At 40.1% G+C, this 20,167-nt stretch overlaps 1 protein-coding gene across 4 annotated transcripts in view; it reads right to left on the reverse strand.

The window, feature by feature from the left end:
* The window catches only part of syne1b (spectrin repeat containing, nuclear envelope 1b), a 121,219-nt gene that overhangs the window by 2,373 nt on the left and 98,679 nt on the right, over nt 1–20,167 (reverse strand). For 2 of the 4 annotated variants that reach the window (XM_080784127.1, XM_080784124.1), the window contains 17 exons: nt 12,306–12,472; nt 11,915–12,077; nt 10,621–10,808; nt 10,336–10,486; nt 9,939–10,121; nt 9,481–9,618; nt 8,234–8,425; nt 7,133–7,460; nt 6,468–6,536; nt 5,579–5,679; nt 5,014–5,140; nt 4,381–4,592; nt 3,033–3,233; nt 2,664–2,792; nt 2,067–2,279; nt 1,664–1,756; nt 668–726 (listed from right to left, as the gene is read on the reverse strand). In XM_080784127.1, the coding sequence (XP_080640253.1) occupies nt 668–726; nt 1,664–1,756; nt 2,067–2,279; nt 2,664–2,792; nt 3,033–3,233; nt 4,381–4,592; nt 5,014–5,140; nt 5,579–5,679; nt 6,468–6,536; nt 7,133–7,460; nt 8,234–8,425; nt 9,481–9,618; nt 9,939–10,121; nt 10,336–10,486; nt 10,621–10,808; nt 11,915–12,077; nt 12,306–12,472 (2,714 nt within the window). The remainder of the gene's footprint in view (nt 1–667; nt 727–1,663; nt 1,757–2,066; nt 2,280–2,663; nt 2,793–3,032; nt 3,234–4,380; nt 4,593–5,013; nt 5,141–5,578; nt 5,680–6,467; nt 6,537–7,132; nt 7,461–8,233; nt 8,426–9,480; nt 9,619–9,938; nt 10,122–10,335; nt 10,487–10,620; nt 10,809–11,914; nt 12,078–12,305; nt 12,473–20,167) is intronic. The other 2 variants (XM_080784125.1, XM_080784126.1) reach the window with 2 other exon arrangements.

Consider the following 20,167-nt stretch of genomic DNA (forward strand, 5'->3'; position numbering starts at 1 on the left):
AATTCTAAGAACTCAGGGCAAAAAGTGCAAAAGTGCCTGACACCCCCCCCCCCTCCCCCCTAAAATTTTGACAAATGGAGACCTGAGAGGCAAGAATGGCAGATCAAGGGGGGGATGGTGACTGGTGAGTAGTCAGTGAGATAGATAGAAGAAGGACAGCAAGAAAAAGAAGAAATGCCACACAAGAGAGAGAGAAACTGCAGCCTTTGCATTGTTCATTGCAGACATTTACTGGCTTGGCTATTTGAAGGAAAGGGTGTGTGCTCAGTTGTTGCTCAGCAGGGAGAGTTAGATCAAGAGTTATTTATGCAATATACATAGATAATGCCCTCTGGTTAGCAGTGTTAAGCAGCCGAGGGCATTGGCAGAAAAGAGGCCTTGCACCATTCCTTGTGAATCTCTTTTGGTGGATGTGTGGGCTACCACAAGCTCATCCCCTAGCCTACACATAGTGTCTAGACTTAGAAGATGATGGAATTCATTGTCATGAGCTATTAACCATGGTATAACTACAATTAGGGATCTAATGTTATTTAAAACAGTTATACGAGACTTAGGGTCATTCAAGGTTAGTAAGCAGTGAACCATTGGGTGGATGGGGTTCCACGTGCATCATGGGTAGAGTTCCATTATCTTCTGGGTGTTCTAGAAACCAACAGAAAGGTACCTGTGGTGTGAACCGCTCACAGGAGGTCCGGGGGGTGAGAGACTACATTTGCCCCGTTGCTGTTTGCAATGAACAGGGGGGAGTAAAAGAAAGAAAGTATGTTTCAGTCCAGGCAAATAAAGACAAAAGCTACCGATGAAAGAAATCCCCAAATGAATAAAGAGCAGCAACAAAATCATATGTGAAGGTGTTGGTGATAGTAAACCGTGATTTATCAGGAAACTGTCTTTCAAAGTGCACGGTTACTGTGACGTGTTTGTGCTCGAATGAAGTGGTTACCAACGAACCCAACTCATACTGAAAGCTAATATGTATGCCTTACGATGTATGATTTGCCTTGGTAACAGACTTTTTGTGACATCATGCACATCTTAAAAGCATAAATATGCTCATTTGGATTGACTGAGAGATAAGCTTGTTAAAATGAGCATATTAAGATTTCATCTTCTGATGAATTTAAACAAGAATCTGCTCATGTTTGGTCCACATTCTGCATTTTGAGCAGTTTTAAATAGCCAACATTCCAGGGAAAAGAGGGAAACCAGAGTGTGAAGAGATAAAAGGAAGAGTCCACTAGGACCTCAAATTCATAGGGCAGAATTTCTATGTGTGGGAAAAACTAGACGGAAACAGAAAACTAAAACTGAATAACAAAAGAAAAAAAACGAGAAAAAGAAGAAATAAAGAGTGGGAAAAAATAATTTCTCCAGTGCTCTGGTGGGGTTTCACTCTTGGAAGAGACAACGTGCAAGAACAATAAAAGGCTGGGGGAAACGGTTCAGAGATCAGAAGGAGTGGGTGTGTGACATGTGAAGAGGGGAGTAGAGGTGTGGAGAGGTGTGAGGTGAGCTCCTGAGGGATGAGAAGAGGTGAATCTGGCCTTCATCTGACGCATTGGGGCACCGGTGATGCTCTGTCTTACATGGAGGTAGGGGGGTTAACCAAACACCTTGATTCTCAGTGACGGTGCATGTGCCATGTGCAGCTATACGTTACCGATCGTCGTCGACTGGGAGTGCTCCTTCCTGACAAGGGACTTATTGAACCAGAGGTGTCCAGGTCATCAGCAGATGACCACGAAGACAGATCCTGAGAGAAATGGAATAAGAAATAAAGAGGGGTAGAGAAGGTGTGGAGATGAGAGTGTGAGAGGGAGAGAGAGAAAGAGAGAGAAATAAACAATATGTCCATGTTGCATTTAGTCTGTACTTTTGTGCAACTGCATTGATAACAAGGACTCCTTCAAGTTCTCTTTGCATTACACACAATCCCACAAATCAAAAGCATCTTTTGATTGATTGATTTAAATATTTATTAACAGTTTGCAGAATTACAGTACAGTACAGTACAATACTGTGTGCGTGTGAGTACAGTACATGCAGCATTAAGTAGTTCTGACCTGTTGACTGCTGGTGATATCCAGAATCTTGGCCAGTTCCCGCAGGTCTCGAGTCACCTCCTTCAGCAGCAGTTTGAGGCGGTTCCCTATAACGTGGACCTTCTCCTTGGCTTCCAGACAGTCGCTGCCTTGGGAGTTCACCAGCAGCTGCAGTGACATGTCCTGGAGAGATGCTACCTTCAGCTGGGAGTCCAGCAGCTCCCGTCGGATTTGCTGTGGAAATAAAAAAGGTGGTAGTTTGAATTGGATTAGAATTAGAGCTGGACAGTCATTCCGGTAGCTGCAGATCGGTTGGTGCATCGACCACGTCATAGCAACCCCCCCCCAGTTCGATTCCACCTGTGATCTACCTTTGCTTTGCGATCTCTTTTATCTAAAGCAAAAATTTAACAAAAATATGTAACATTTCAGTTGTAAGACAATGAAACTCACTCTGGACCAAAACACACTTTATGACAATACAAACTACAATACACTACTGTGGCCTACTGGCATTGTGCACAAGAAATGGTTTGCGAGACTATCTTGGGACACACAGACGGACACAGATAGATTGCTAAACTCCAGCAGGGTCATGCTGTAAAAAACCCTTCATACCGTGAGTGTTTTGTGATGGTCATGTAGAGTATCACTGTCCTGCATGGGGTCGATGGGAATGATCTCATTTCTCCGGCGGTCAATGTTTTCCAGCCACAAAAGCAAACCATGACTCATCTCATGGAAGTCCTACAAATGACATTATATTAGCTTATACTTTACGCAATTAAGATTTGATAACACTACAATTAATGAAACACCTGAAACTTTAATTATGAGATCATACAGCATTTCTGTGATCAACGATACAAAGAGAAGATATGTAGGCATTTGAGTAATTATTTTAATTGCGAATTAAACAAAACTGGACTAAACTAAACAACATTCATATATACTGTAACTCAGTTTGGAGTGAAACATTTGACTTACATGGCACTGCATGAGAGCTTCCTGAAGTGACGACCTCCACTCCTCCAGTGAGTTTCCCAGTTTGTCCCAGTGGTGGTTCATATCTTTCAGTCTGGCCTGCAGCTGCAGTGACTCCTCTGTGTCAGACTGCACAAACTCTGCACTGCACAGGTTAATGGACAGAACGATAGCCTTGCGTTTGTCGAAGGACTTCTGTAGCTCCTGTAGACAACAGAAGAGGTCTTTAATGAAATGGAAACTGAATAGGGTGGCACAAAATACAGCTTAGATGCAGAATGGCTGTAAATACACAATAATATACTTCAGTCAGAAACACTCACGTCAAAGTAGATTAAGCATTTATTGTAACAAATCGAATACAGTAAAACTTGGCGTCAAAGGCTCCTTTCTGGGAGATGTTCCCTGAATTTGGTCTAAGCAGCATGCTAAATTATGAATTAACATAACTTTAGTACTGTGGAACAATGAGTGATTGTATTAAGCTTGTCTCAAGTCATTCCCTTGGACACTGTGGTCATCTAGCGATGAACAGCATATCTCAACTATGCACAGCCCTACTTTGCTCACGTGTTGCACTTCTGATAATTTGAAAGCATATAGACGAATTCAGAAACGGTTCTCATGGGCGCAGCTTACGTATTTCCTCTAGGCGGACTCGACATAGCTGCAGGGTTTAAACCCTCACCAGGCGCATCTCTTCTACTACAGTGAACGGTAGAGTGACTGATGTTAGTCTGCCTCAAACGTTACTCTTTTACCTGCTTTTTACTAACACTAACAATACAAAGATGCCCAGAACATCGAGATGAACCTGTGTAGTTTATGGCTGCTCCAACAGTAGTGGCAACATTCCCAAAAAATACTTTAAATGCTTAGTATGAGGTATAAAGTACAGCAGCCTTGTGTTCATAAAACAGAAAGAGTGGGTATTGGGTAAGACTGACGTTATGTATCTTTCAGGACCTTTCACTGCTTCGTCTCAACCATTACTCAATGGCTCTGGTCTCAGCTACCGCGGTGGATATTTTGACATTCCGTTTTATTTTTATGTTGCCACTACTGTTGGAGCAGCCATAAACTACACAGGTTCATCTCGATGTTCTGGGCATCTTTGTAATGTTAGTGTTAGTAAAAAGCAGGTAAAAGAGTAACGTTTGAGGCAGACTAACATCAGTCACTCTACCGTTCACTGTAGTAGAAGAGATGCAGGAAATACGTAAGCTGCGACCATGAGACCCGTTTCTGAATTAGTCTACTGAGTGACACGTATAACATTTAAGGAGGAGACGGAAAGCATGGTAAAGAAAGATTATCAAAGAGAGGCACTATGAAATGAGTATTGCGTTACCTTGAGCTTCTTGATGCGCTGCTCTATGATCTGGAGGTCGGTGCTGAGGTCCAGCCTCCGCTGTTCCTCCAGTTGCTCCGTGGTCTGACAGAGCCACGTCCACACGCTGTTCAGGTCAGAGTTTAACTGCTGCCACTGCTGCTGGTTCTGCTTGGTGCGGAGCCCTTTGCTGAGGTCCTTAGCCTGCAGCAGCTCCCAGCGTTCAATCACACCTGGGGTACATAAAATAAAAGAGGGACAGCTGCTAAGGACTTCCAAGGGAATATTATCACAGTATAAATACACAATGTAGTCAATATAATCAAAATATTAATCAGAATATCTTTATTCTATTTGAAAATTAGTGCCACCTGCCGGGCCATTAATGAAAACTGCATTGTTTTCAGTAGTTCCATATTGGCTTCATTCTGAAAAGCAAAACCTTGGTTCTTGGAATGGGTGAATTCATGCACATTCAAGTTATCACTTAAACCCTGTACTACTGACCAGAGTGCTCTATGCTATGCTGTTTTCACTTCACACTAAATCTCTGGTTAAAAATAGCCAAACTACAAGCTCACAAGTTAGCCTCAGAATAGGGTCACTTAAGTGTTTAATTCATTCAACCTGGTCAAAATGACATGACAGCCGTACCTGATGTTTGTGACTCTGAGCTGCTGGCGTCTGCCAGTCCAGACCCAGGGTCCTCTTCCTCCTTCAGCTCGAACCCCATCCTCTTCACTGCATCGATATTGCCACGGCACTCACCCAACAACCGCATCTACAGGTGAGTCAGTGTATAATGTAGCTTCAGTCACATTGCCTTGTAGGACTGCAATTTGCAAACTATAGTATAGATTATTTTCTTTATTATATTATAGATTCCCTTTTCAATTAATGGGATAATCAAGAAGCATTCTTTTATCTGATTTGATTTCTGAGTAACAACTTTAGCTCTTTTTTCACAAAATTAGCCGAAATAGATGCGCTACAAGCTCACAACGCATCATATTGTGACGTGTTGTGAGCTTGTATTATTTCTAATCGATTCAATCGATTAGTTCAATTAACTGTTTGGACATAAGTTATGGTTTTGTAAGGGTTGATCAAACCTGATCCCTAATAAGGGATGTATAGGTTTTATCTAGAATTATAATCATTTAGAATATCTGCACATTGGCTATTTTGATGGGCCAAGTTGTAAAAGAGTATCACTCACGTATCCCATGTATGACGCATCCAGCTCCGTACTGCTGGTAGGGGTGCGACTGTCTGAGTGATGAAGGTGGAAGCGGCTGCTATCCACAGAGCCAATGTCTCCTGCTGGCATAATATCAAGAGGTCATACGATGGAGGATGTGACCTAATGTTGCCTATAAAGGTTCATCTAAATTTGTTTACACAGTTTTCAGTTCAGCATCTCCGGGAACAGGCAAGTCATGTTTGCTGTAAACCAGTGGTTCTCACAGGGACCCTGGGAGCCAGATTACTGCTAGTGTTCTGTTCCACCAGTTAGTAAATGCCCTCACCCATTGTCCCGGCCAGGTCGAAATAAGTTATACAACCAGAATGAAAACCAGCAGTACTGCGGGTGCCCAGGCCCGACAGAATGTAGGAACACCACCACAACATGAAAACAATCAAATAAAAGTGTCCTGTGTTCCTTGCAAATGTGAACATCATGCTTATCTGAAACACAGTACTATGCACGTGAAAAATCTCAAAAGATGTTAGCTACAAATAACAACACTCTGCAAGTCAAACAAAAAGTCAGAAAAAGCAGGTCAGAAGAAGAATTGGGATGAATTCCATTTCAATTCAGCCCATTTTTTGGATTGTAAAAATACTTGAACTGACAAAATAGAAATGGAATTGACCCTAACCCCATGTTAGAAACATGTTGCTTTGTTACAGTGGCTGTTGCGCAATCTGTGTGTCGCACGGCATGTGAGAGATATGAAGAGAAAACAACAACACACAAATCAAAGTCCAAATCAAAGACCAAGCCAGTGAGCAGATTATTATTGTGTGATTTAAACTCAGATAGGTGGCTGTTACTTCTAGTCCCCAAACACTTGTGGCATGCTGGGGAGATTTCTGTTGCCTACCAGTGGAAGATCTCAGTGTTTGTTCTGTTATTTTAACATATTCCTCAGGGCTCTCTGGGATCACTACACCTGGAAGAAACATTATACAGTACATACATTCAACACTGGGGTATTATTACAATAATTAACTGGCAAGATCAAGGGTGCAATGATTATATGATCAAACAGGAACACCAGGTCAGAGGGTTTAGAGCATCAAGATTAAATTACAATGTGACTTAAAGCAATACTTTTCAGTGGTTATCAAGACCTATTAGGTCTCACGGAATTGTCGTATGCAGAAAAACATCTTTGCATCTATAAATAAGCAAAAACAAGGCAAGATATCTTTGTACTGCAACTACACTGGCCTTAAACAGAGCCATGTGTTTATGGCTCTGGAGTCAACATAAATGATGTGACGTCACTGTTCCGAAGTTAACGACATATTATATTTTTTGATTAATTACGTTTCAGTTGATCGGTGCCTCTGAAAAATCCTTCCATGTAGAATTTAAACACTTAAAGACTTAAACACAAAAGGTTATTGCATCTGCTTCCAGTATCTCAGAAACCAAAACATTCCTGTGGACTTCCCGCATGTAATGAAGCAGCTTATCCTTCTTCAAAATCCCTGTCCATCCCTCAACCTGAATCAGCACAGGTTGTTTGTGCATAGCACTGACCTGACAGAGCTGAACTGGAGCGTTGGAGGAAATTCCCATCCTCGCTCTGCTGCTCTCTCAGGGCCCTGCTGGCACTCTCCAGTCCACGGCTCAGGTCGTAGTCGTGGTCCCACTCCAGGGGGATGGAGTCCACGCTGGCCGGGGTGTCTCTGCCGGAGCGCTCGGTCCTGAGCGGGGCTGCCAATGAGGTCGAATGGCTGGAAGAGGGCAGGGGTGAGAGGAAGCCGTCACCCAGGCGCTCGCTCCACGGCAGGCTGGACAGGTCACCGTGCTCGTCCAGCTCCAGCTCGCGGTCCGAGAACGACACCTCAGTATCATCGTCAGTCAGCTGAGGAGAGAGGTGTGACACCGTGGGCTTTACTCATCTGCAGATGAAGCGTTCAGCCCCCTGACCTCTGACCTTCACTGCACTGGGGATTGCGGCACCCCTTTTTTATCAGCTTGCATGATCAGACTTTACTCATCTGTGAAGAGAAAAGCCTGGTCACAACCTAAGAGGCAGAGAGTGTATCGGCGGAAGTGTCGGACCGTAACATCCGTCAGATGTATTTCCCCCGGATACGAGATTTCATTGACGGAGGATGAATGTAAACAAATTTGTAAAGCATCAACGTCATTTCCTTGAGTCATTACTTCTGCGAAATCCCGCTACTTCTGCCAATACACTCTACAGCGTAGGTCTTGCCCAGCGTGGTGAGATTTTCATGATTGGCTGGCCTCTAAGCCAATGGGAGACTAGCACTATACGGCCAATGGAAACTGGACTACAGAAAGCCCCACTAAGGTACAATGCAAGAGAATGGAATTTATTTATTGTTCATCATTCAAAATTGTGTTAAGAAAATTGTCCTTTCAGCTGTCCTTTCAATGATTTATCATGTTTTGTCTTGTGTGCAATGACTTGTCTCTAATAGTTGAAGTGTTCAGTCCTGAAACAGTACCATTTAGAAGGAAACCTTCATGAAGATCCTGACATCCTTAAAAGTGTTAAATTTACATTCAGAGTTTAAATCAACACTGAATCTTTGTCAATAACACAAATATCATAATGAACGTGGGATGCAGAGTAATCGGTGTGGTGCCTTTAATATGGGGTCTTACAGGCAGACGGATGAGCTTCTTGTAGTAGCGCTCCACTCGGCCAAACACCTCTTGACAGTAGCGCTGCAGCTCCTCCAGCTCTTCCTCGATTACAGCAGCGTCCAGGGGTTCACTCTTCTCGATCAAAGCCTCTCCCTGCTGGAAGATGTGCTCAATCTTTGCCGTGGTCAGGGAGATCTCCTGCTGGAATGCCTGAGGCATAGACGGATGAGCTTTAATTAACTCTGTGCCCAACACATTACAGGAAAGTACACCATGGCAGAGATAAGGTCTATGGTGTCAGCTCCCAGGTTTTAAACCCACCTTTTCAGACTCCATCATGGCCCGTAGACTTCCATCATGGCCCGTAGCATTTTACACAGACTTATAGCTTGTTACGTAGACAGCACTAGAATGTAATCATAGCACTTTATAGTATATAGTATAGTATGTATAGTTTATAATTTATATGTATAGTTTCACTATATAGATATTCCACGGTTACGTTCTTAGCTTACGCAAGAAGTTTCATGTATCTTTTATGTATGTGATATATTGCCATGCTTTTTTGTTCTTGCTTATTGTAAATCGCTCTGGATTAAGAGCATCTGCCAAATGCCTAAATTGTAAATTGTAATTGTAATGTGTGTATGTCTGTTGATTGATTGTGTGCAGGGTGTTGCTGAAAATGAGCAGCTGTGCTCAGCAAGTTTCCCTGGGTAAATCCATGAGTAAGTTTAGAAAATAAATACTGTAACTGCACACCTTTGATGTAGCGGCCTCATCACTATTCTAAATGAATACCCATCATATTAGAAATTGTACAGTATTATGGGTTATTTAAGCTTACCTAGCTACAATTTACAATTTAGGCATTTAGCAGACACTCTTAATCCAGAGCGATTTACATTAAGCAAAAGCATGGCAATATATCACATACATAAGAAGTAGTTATCATGAAACATGCATAAGCTAAGAACGTAACAGTGGAGTATCTATATAATGAAACTATACAAACTATATACTAGATACATATGTACTATAAAGTGATATGACTACATAAAATGCCATTCTAATGCTGTCTACGTAACATGCTATCCTTCTAAACATGGATTTCAATATAATTGTCAACCTTTTGACAGGTAATTTCTTCTAGGTCCTTTCTTCTAGGCTTCTTCCACTTGCTGGAGTAGTAAAGCTAATGTTTATTCAAAGGTTGACAGATAGTGTTTGTTTCTACTGTATTTAAAGAGGCATACAGTACTTACCCGTAGCTGTTTGATCTTGGCCTGAATGTCACACTCAGAGAAGTGTTCAATGTTGGTGAGCTGCAGGTCCATCTCTGTTAGCCACACCAGGATACTGTCCCTGGCCGTCTCAAACTCCTCTCTCTGTGTAATAAAGTGCTGCATGAACAGAAACGAGAAACTGCAGTTAGAACCAGGTACACTTGTACAGCACATACTGCTACATCTGCAAGTTAGTCTTAATGGCTTGGGTCTACTAAACGCCATTTTACTAAACGCCATTTTATGATAATTACCCTATTTTGTTATTATCAAATGTATTGTTATTAGCTCCTGTTAAGGATACTAGTATAGGGGCTGCCTGCAAACTATTCTTAAAAGCCGCCAGAGATTAAAAGAAAATCATCACCTCCTAATTTTGAACTTCAATGCTTTTCTACCAAAATAATCAAGCCTGGTGGTTACAAAGACTAATATACCTTAAGCCTGCGGAGAATGGATGCCACTCTCTTCTGCAGGTTGTCCCATCGCTGATTGGCGTCGTGGGCCATTTCCCTCAGGCGACAGGAAGCGTCTGTGCGGTTTTCCCTGGCCAGACGACGGTACTGCTTGTTGATCAGTTCCAGATGAGTCAGGCTTTCATGGACCTGCCTCTGAAAGGCCTTACGTGCACATACAAAGAAGCGCATTAGTTCACAAGATGCCAATGACAAAATGGTCCTTCGGAACAGTTGCAGTTAGAAAATAAACTTTCTAGTGATTGTCTGGGTTATCCAATACTAAAAAGTGAATGCACTCAGGATAATGTAAGGTGCTTTCTGTAGAGTCTACAAGCTTACTTTTACAGGTATATAAATAGGTTTGAAATGGATGTACCTCAAATTTCTTCAGCTCTTCCTTGGCTACAGTGTAAAGTACTCCAGAGGACTTTGGCAGTGCAGCAGTCTTCTCGGAAGTGGCCAGCCACTCCTCGAAGCGTGCAAAGTCATCCAAAAACTTCTGCCATAAGCGCCACGTCTCCTCAATCCTGGCAAAGAGCACAACAAATGTGTAGCAGAGTACATACATACTGTATACCGTATACTGTAACATTATGTATGTTTGAAAGTGTTCATTAATATGTAATAATGGCTGTTCTCCTTGAGTGCATTCGCTTCTTACTTGAGTCTCCTATCCATAGACAAGGCACAGATGCTCCTCCAGCGGCGGTCAAGGCTGCGGGTGGCCTGCTGGATGGAGTCACATTCCGCATCGGTGGCACAGGCGTCACAGTCATGCAGGAGCACCTCACACAGGTTCAGGACAGATGCCACCCCGGTACTGTGTTTCTCTATGTCCCGCTGAAGCTCCTGTGAAAAATCAGGAGTGCCAATATTGTACCATTTTTTTTCAAATCTAATCAACTACTGTTAGAACAACAGTTTGATAGAACACTTTTTTAGTAATAGGCATGTACTGTATGGTTAGTGGATAAGTTGAAGAGGTAGAGAATTTTGTGCTCTAAACTCAAGGCTTACTAGGGCTGAAGGCAGGTGTGAGAGGCCAGACTGAAAGTCCATAAAGAAACCAAAAAGGCTTGCACACTGTACAATTAACATTGAGGCTCCTTGGGTAATCAACACTAAATACTTGGCTATGAGTAGGCAGTAGGCCTATTTGAGGTAGGTAGAGAGGCTGATCGAAGACACAGAGTGCCATCAATCAGTCCATTACCACTGTTGTGGCCCAAGGGCCTGCAGAAAACACCATAATAGTCATAATACAACCAATACAGTAAACAAACATGAAATCAATCCAATATTGTCACATCACTCTTAAAGAAGAGACATCTACCGGTACACAACTTTACAACTCAGATGAAGAATACTTCAGAACTTGAGAAGTATAGAAAAGGCCACAATGTTTGGTGAATATATACAAATAAGGGACACAGTAATAAAGCAACTTACAAAAAGCAAGAGAGAAACATCTTCATTAAGGGAAGGCCCTCTGGATGAAATGTCTTCATATCAAAGAAAATCTACTTGCATTCAGCTTGAAGCAGTCTTTTGATTGACATCACCACCTCTATGCGTTTTAGTTTTAGTTACTATATTTCAACACTTTTTGCAATTTTGTAAGTAAATGAAAATCTTTGCATCCATTTTATGAAGTGGACAGTCCACTCACATTATCGTAAAAATTAGACACAGACAAGAAGGAGCTGGCAGATGCATTGATCCTAGCCACCACACCATCACTGGCTGCAGGTGCAGCACACAATAATTAATACTAGATACTGTAGATAGAACTTTATTGAAATGCAGTTGTCAATGGTAGGCCAGCAGTAAAGAAACACAGGACAGACACAGAAAAAGAAGATGCAGCTAAGGGTAGCAGAAATACTACTAATAATGATTAAGATAAAAAAAAAAAGGGTTGGTAGGTAGCAGTCTGAGTTTCTACAATGTTTTACCTGCTGTAGATCCAGCTTCCTTTGGATCTCCTGGAAGTCACAAGTGTCGTAGGTGATGGGGTTGGACAGCTCTGTCTCGATGTGGGCCAGCCAAGAGCGCAGGCTGCTCATGTTCTTGTCCAGTTGCTGCACAGCCACCAGTGTCTCCTTCAGCTTCTTCACTCTAATAATACAATGAATACAACTCTATACAATTAATGCAGCTCTCTATAATAAATGGAACTCTATTTAGTGAATGAAACTCTATATACAGTAATGAATGTACAGTAATTCTATACAATGAACGCAACTCTATTCACCAAATGAAACACAATAAACCACTGCCTGGAGTGGAACAGGCATATACTATACAATGGCGATTCTTATTCACTGTGTGTGTCTGTGTTTTTACCGAGCTCCGATGAGGTCCAGGAGATGCTGCCAGCGGTCGCTGACTTTGCCTAGTTTCTGCTCAATTTCTGAAGCTTTGGTGTGATGGCTCGCCCTAGCCAGACGCTCTCCCAGTTCATGAAGTTGCTGCTTGTTCTGCTGTGCCACAGCTATCTCTTCCTGATAATCCTGACACACAGTAGTTTAGCACACAACAGTGAGTAGAATGTACAATAGGAGAATGGAGTGGCAACAGTGAGAATCGATCCATACCACTTTATGGCCCCTACATACTGCACGATATTTGCTCCGATAATGCTGTTTGGTGCTCACCGACAAAACCCCTGATCTGATGCAAGATCGAGCTTTGATGCGATAAAAGCGCTCGCCGATGCCTTCCCGAGCGTTTCTGTATATCTAGCAGGTTTGATATTTGACTCTCTTGCCGACTGGACATCATACAGTATGAACAGGGTTTGCAACGGCACCCTGAGAAGGTCCATATTACAGCCAATGAGAGCACAGTGTGTGATCCCTAGTCGGCGATCAATGGTTTAGTGTGAAAACCACAAAGATAAAGACAACTAGACAACCTCGGAGAGGTCGCAATTTAAAAGAATTGCAGAGTGTGGTTGCCGCAGTGGCTTACATATATATACCCCTCCCACTGATATTGCCAGCCTGTTACAGTTTCAAGTCACACCTTAAATCGTGTGTAAGTAATTCGGAGGGGATTTAACCCCCGAAATTCTGGTTTTTCGACAAACGGTTACATTTATCGCGTTTGCGGCGCCCCCTATGGATGAAAATGGAATTGCTTTTGGAACTCGGTTGAACGAACCACCCCGGACATGTGATTCAAATTTTGGATGGATTGGACATTCCGTTCGTGATTTATGGCATTTTTCGTGATATAGGCCCCTCCTACTGACTTCGGAAGACGATTACGGCCGAACGATACGCACTACCGAAAATCTGCGTTTCTGTTTTAATCGGATGGGTCCAGAGATCACGTGTACAGATTTTTGTGAGATTTGGACAAAATCTGTAGGAGGAAAAGCAAAAAGTGTGTTTTGGACAAAATTCAAAATGGCGGAAAATCCATCATGGCGGAAATGGGCGTGGCCTATATGGGGAGATGCGTCATGACCCAAGGAATCCAGGGAAAAAATAATTTTGATTTTACGACATACGGTTCAAGAGTTATGAGCCAAAAGGTAAAGTGGGCTGTTATAGCGCCACCATGAGGCCGACCTAAAAATATATATTTTTAATTAATTTTAGTGATAATTAGGAAATATTCCTCCAAGTTTTGTAACTATAGTGCTTACAGTCTCAGAGGGAAAAATACTTGAATGTGATTTTTTGCATTTTTCCATTGAAGTCAATGGGATAATTTAATTCACTAATAAATTCATATCAATTAAACTATACAACATTTCTCTTAGCAAAGTACACGCCATCGATTCCCGATTTTTCCGGTCAATTTGACATATGGCTCAAGTGTGTACAGTCAAAACTGAGGGAGGAGTAGTGCGTCAAAATAAAGACTAGTGGAATAATAAGTGGAATAGTGGAATAACTAGAAAGCAGTTCCCTACAGAAACTGCGTGGGCTCGCCAAAAGACGCAATGTATATAATGTACAGTAGAAAATGTATTAAAGCTGAAGGAAAAGTAAAAAAAAAGAATGTATAAAAATGTGTAAAAAGAATAAGCATAAATAACTGCATAAAGCGGAATAAAGTATGTGGAAGTTGTAGAAGTGTTTTTTAAAGTTTTTTCTTAATAAGTAAAAAAAAAAGAAGTTAAAGTTTTGTTTTAATAAGTAAAAAAAAAAAAAGTTAAAGTTTTTTCTTAATAAGTAAAAAAAAAAAAAGTTAAAGTTTTTTCTTAAGTAAAAAAAATAAATTCAAGTTTTTTCTTAATAAGTAAAAAAAAAATATATATTTTTTTTTCATAAGTAAAAAAAAAAAAGGTTAAAGTTTTTTTTTTTTAAGTTTGCATTTTTTTCAAGAAATTTCATTTTTTTCAAAAAATTTCATTTTTTTCAAAAAATTTCATTTTTTTCAAAAAATTTCATTTTTTTCAAAAAATTTCATTTTTTTTCAAAAAAATACTTTTTTTTCAAAAAAATACTTTTTTTTCAAAAAAATACTTTTTCAAAAAAATACTTCTTTTTCAAAAAAATACTTTCTTTTCAAAAAAATACTTTTTTTTCAAAAAATTACTTTTTTTCAAAAAATTACTTTTTTTTTTTTTGCGTGCGTGCGTGCGTGCGTGCGTGCGTGCGTGCGCTTGCGAGAGCTGTGTAAAGGCCAGCCAATAGGAAGACAGGGTGTGTGTGTGCGTGCTCTTGCGAGAGCTGTGTAAAGGCCAGCCAATTGCACAAATAGCAGACCTACAAGCTCACAAGGTATCGCAGAGCAACTCATTGAGATCTTGTAACTTTAATGTCAGCCCTGTAATTAAGCCCTTATATGTCTCAGCTGTGGACGTAAAAGACTTCCAAGTTCTATGCCAGTACTATGACTGGGAGATTATAATGGCCGTGAATGGGGGGAAACTATGCCCCGAACAAATTGCTCTATCGCAAAAAGTAAAAGTCGAATGCAAATACTTTTTTCGCTGTGAGTGGCCTGAGATATTGAGGTACACCATGTGCGATTGTGGTGTTGGTACGATTGAAAATGTGGTTATAAGAGCGAGTTAAGAATTGTCAGCGCGATAATTTCCTCGTAAGAATTATACAATGGAGGTCAATGAGCAGATTGACTGTTTTTGTGTCACTTAAAAGGCCGTAGTTCACATTCTGTATGTCTCTGTGCTTTGGTGGTCACATTGTGTGAAAGAGGACATGTGTGGCTACAAAATGACAAAAGAACATGCGTGTAAAATGAATACTTTGGCCGGGACGACAATTTGTTTGGTAAATTTTCAAGGAAAGAATTTCAGTTTCCACACTCTAGTCAAAGAGGCCCCGCACTCTAAGATGGCACTAATTAGCCGAAACGGCCTGCGATTGAACTGCGATTTCGGAAAAACCGTTCAACGTATTCGAATACGGTTTGAATCACGAAAAAGTACAGAGTCGTGTGAGCGTTCTAAAGTTTAAATCACGTTTCTACGACAAAGTATGCCAGAGTAATGAGGCTGCAAAAGTGAGGTTGATTTAGAGATAAATCCCATACAAAGTCAATGGCAGGAAAAAACTATAAATAAAGTTAAATATTTGAAAAAGTATAAACTTTTTCAAAAAAACTTTTTCACCAATGAAAGTTCAAAGATAGATGAACATTATAAAGTTTGAATGAAGTTTCAAAGTGAAAGTATGACGGAGTAATAAGAGCTCAAAAAAGTTAACTGTGAAAAATGGGACCTTTCTTCCATCGACTCTCATTATAAAGGATGTTAAAAAAAGTTTAAAAGTTAAAAAGTATAAAAAGTATAAAACTTTGTAAAAATAAAAATACAAGCAAGCATAACTGCAAAGAGCTGAACAGTTTGAAGTTTGAACTAAAATTCTAGCATAAAGTATGTGGAAGTAGTAGGTGACCGAAAAAAGTGGCGGAAATTGGAATAAAGGAAGCGGAATAAATATAGACTGTGGATAACTATTGTGTGCTCGCTGTGGCGAGCCCACAACTAGACAACCTCGGAGAGGTCGCAATTTTAAAAAATTGCAGAGTGTGGTTGCCGCAGTGGCTTACATATATATACCCCTCCCACTGATATTGCCAGCCTGTTACAGTTTCAAGTCACACCTTAAATCGTGTGTAAGTATTTCGGAGGGGATTTAACCCCCGAAATTCTGGTTTTTCGACAAACGGTTACATTTATCGCGTTTGCGGCGCCCCCTATGGATGAAAATGGAATTGCTTTTGGAACTCGGTTGAACGAACCACCCCGGACATGTGATTCAAATTTTGGATGGATTGGACATTCCGTTCGTGATTTATGGCATTTTTCGTGATATAAGCCCCTCCTACTGACTTCGGAAGACGATTACGGCCGAACGATACGCACTACCGAAAATCTGCGTTTGTGTTTTAATCGGATGGGTCCAGAGATCACGTGTACCGATTTTTGTGAGATTTGGACAAAATCTGTAGGAGGAAAAGCAAAAAGTGTGTTTTGGACAAAATTCAAAATGGCGGAAAATCCATCATGGCGGAAATGGGCGTGGCCTATATGGGGAGATGCGTCATGACCCAAGGAATCCAGGGAAAAAATAATTTAGATTTTACGACATACGGTTCAAGAGTTATGAGCCAAAAGGTAAAGTGGGCTGTTATAGCGCCACCATGAGGCCGACCTAAAAAAATATATTTTTAATAAATTTTAGTGATAATTAGGAAATATCCCTGAAAGTTTTGTAACTATAGTGCTTACAGTCTCAGAGGGAAAAATACTTGAATGTGATTTTTAGCATTTTTCCATTGAAGTCAATGGGATAATTTAATTCACTAATAAATTCATATCAATTAAACTATACAACATTTCTCTTAGCAAAGTACACGCACACGATTCCCGATTTTTACGGTCAATTTGACATATGGCTCAAGTGCGTACAGTCAAAACTGAGGGAGTTGTAGTGCGTCAAAATAAAGACTAGTGGAAGAAAAATAATAAGTGGAATAATAATAAAGTGTTACAATTACAAGAGTCTGGTTGCCCTGTTGGGCAACCACACTAACTAGACAACCTCGGAGAGGTCGCAATTTTAAAAAATTGCAGAGTGTGGTTGCCGCAGTGGCTTACATATATATACCCCTCCCACTGATATTGCCAGCCTGTTACAGTTTCAAGTCACACCTTAAATCGTGTGTAAGTAATTCGGAGGGGATTTAACCCCCGAAATTCTGGTTTTTCGACAAACGGTTACATTTATCGCGTTTGCGGCGCCCCCTATGGATGAAAATGGAATTGCTTTTGGAACTCGGTTGAACGAACCACCCCGGACATGTGATTCAAATTTTGGATGGATTGGACATTCCGTTCGTGATTTATGGCATTTTTCGTGATATAGGCCCCTCCTACTGACTTCGGAAGACGATTACGGCCGAACGATACGCACTACCGAAAATCTGCGTTTGTGTTTTAATCGGATGGGTCCAGAGATCACGTGTACAGATTTTTGTGAGATTTGGACAAAATCTGTAGGAGGAAAAGCAAAAAGTGTGTTTTGGACAAAATTCAAAATGGCGGAAAATCCATCATGGCGGAAATGGGCGTGGCCTATATGGGGAGATGCGTCATGACCCAAGGAATCCAGGGAAAAAATAATTTTGATTTTACGACATACGGTTCAAGAGTTATGAGCCAAAAGGTAAAGTGGGCTGTTATAGCGCCACCATGAGGCCGACCTAAAAATATATATTTTTAAGTAATTTTAGTGATAATTAGGAAATATTCCTCCAAGTTTTGTAACTATAGTGCTTACAGTCTCAGAGGGAAAAATACTTGAATGTGATTTTTTGCATTTTTCCATTGAAGTCAATGGGATAATTTAATTCACTAATAAATTCATATCAATTAAACTATACAACATTTCTCTTAGCAAAGTACACGCCATCGATTCCCGATTTTTCCGGTCAATTTGACATATGGCTCAAGTGCGTACAGTCAAAACTGAGGGAGGGGTAGTGCGTCAAAATAAAGACTAGTGGAAGAAAAATAATAAGTGGAAGTGGAATAAAGTGTTACAATTACAAGAGTCTGGTTGCCCTGTTGGGCAACCACACTAACTAGAAAGGCAGTTCCTGTAGAAACTGCGTGGGCTCGCATAAATTGCAATGTATAAAGTTTTTGCCGTGTCAAGTTTGAAACTCGGGGACCGGAGTAATAGTGTTGCCATTGGTGGTCTAAATCCATAATCAATATTTCGGGACTGTAGCATATTGTAAACAAAAGTAGAAAATGTATTGAAGCTGAAGTAAAAGTAAAAAAAAAGTATGAACATTTGGAAAAACTATAGTTTAAGCATAAATAACTGCATAAAGCGGAATAAAGTATGTGGAAGCTGTAGAAGTGTTTTTAAAAGTTTTTCTTTAAATGAAAAAAAAAAAATCTTTATTAAAAAAATTCAAGTTTTTTCTTTTAAGTAAAAAAAAAAAAAGAGGTTAAAGTTTTTTTTTTTTTAAGTTTTCATTTTTTTCAAAAAATTACTTTTTTTTCAAAATAATACTTTTTTTTCAAAATAATACTTTTTTTTCAAAATAATACTTTTTTTTCAAAAAAATACTTTCTTTGGAAAAAATACTTTTTTTTGGAAAAAATACTTTTTTTTGGAAAAAATACTTTTTTTTGGAAAAAATACTTTTTTTGGAAAAAATACTTTTTTTGGAAAAAATACTTTTTTTTGGAAAAAATACTTTTTTTCATTTTTTTGCGTGCGTGCGTGCGTGCACTTGCGAGAGCTGTGTAAAGGCCAGCCAATAGGAAGACAGGGTGTGTGTGTGCGTGTGTGCGTGCGTGCGTGCTCTTGCGAGAGCTGTGTAAAGGCCAGCCAATTGCACAAATAGCAGACCTACAAGCTCACAAGGTATCGCTGAGCAACTCATTGAGATCTTGTAACTTTAATGTCAGCCCTGTAATTAAGCCCTTATATGTCTCAGCTGTGGAAGTAAAAGACTTCCAAATTCTATGCCAGTACTATGACTGGGAGATTATAATGGCCGTGAATGGGGGGAAACTATGCCCCGAACAAATTGCTCTATCGCAAAAAGTAAAAGTCGAATGCAAATATTTTTTTCGCTGTGAGTGGCCTGAGATATTGAGGTACACCATGTGCGATTGTGGTGTTGGTACGATTGAAAATGTGGTTATAAGAGCGAGTTAAGAATTGTCAGCGCGATAATTTCCTCGTAAGAATTATACAATGGAGGTCAATGAGCAGATTGACTGTTTTTGTGTCACTTAAAAGGCCGTAGTTCACATTCTGTATGTCTCTGTGCTTTGGTGGTCACATTGTGTGAAAGAGGACATGTGTGGCTACAAAATGACAAAAGAACATGCGTGTAAAATGAATACTTTGGCCGGGACGACAATTTGTTTGGTAAATTTTCAAGGAAAGAATTTCAGTCTCCACACTCTAGTCAAAGAAGGCCCGCACTCTAAAATGGCACTAATTACGCGAAACGGCCTGCGATTGAACTGCGATTTCGGAAAAACCGTTCAACGTATTCGAATACGGTTTGAACCGTCCAGAGTCCAGAGTCGTGTGAGCGTTCTAAAGTTTAAATCACGTTTCTACGACAAAGTATGCCAGAGTAATGAGGCTGCAAAAGTGAGGTTGATTTAGAGATAAATCCCATACAAAGTCAATGGCAGGAAAAAACTATAAATAAAGTTAAATATTTTAAAAAGTATAAACTTTTTCAAAACAACTTTTTCACCAATGAAAGTTCAAAGATAGATGAACATTATAAAGTTTGAATGAAGTTTCAAAGTGAAAGTATGACGGAGTAATAAGAGCTCAAAAAAGTTAACTGTGAAAAATGGGACCTTTCTTCCATCGACTCTCATTATAAAGGATGTTAAAAAAAGTTAAAAAGTATAAAAAGTATAAAAAGTATAAAACTTTGTAAAAATAAAAATACAAGCCACAATCACTTCAAAGAGCTGAACAGTTTGAAGTTTGAACTAAATTTCTAGCATAAAGTATGTGGAAGTAGTAGTGTGTCAAAAAAAGCGGCGGAATAAAGAATAAATAAACATAGGCTGGCAATAACTAGTGTGTGCTCGCTGTAGCGAGCCCACAATAAAGTGTTACAATTACAAGAGTCTGGTTGCCTGTGGGCAACCACACTAAAAAGACTCCTGTAGTGTGAAATACTTAACGATCTGATGACTCCCGACAACTTTAAAACTCCTATAGTCTGTA

Source organism: Protomyctophum bolini, assembly GCF_963924005.1.
Source record: "Protomyctophum bolini genome assembly, chromosome: 15".
NCBI classification, from domain to species: domain Eukaryota; kingdom Metazoa; phylum Chordata; class Actinopteri; order Myctophiformes; family Myctophidae; genus Protomyctophum; species Protomyctophum bolini.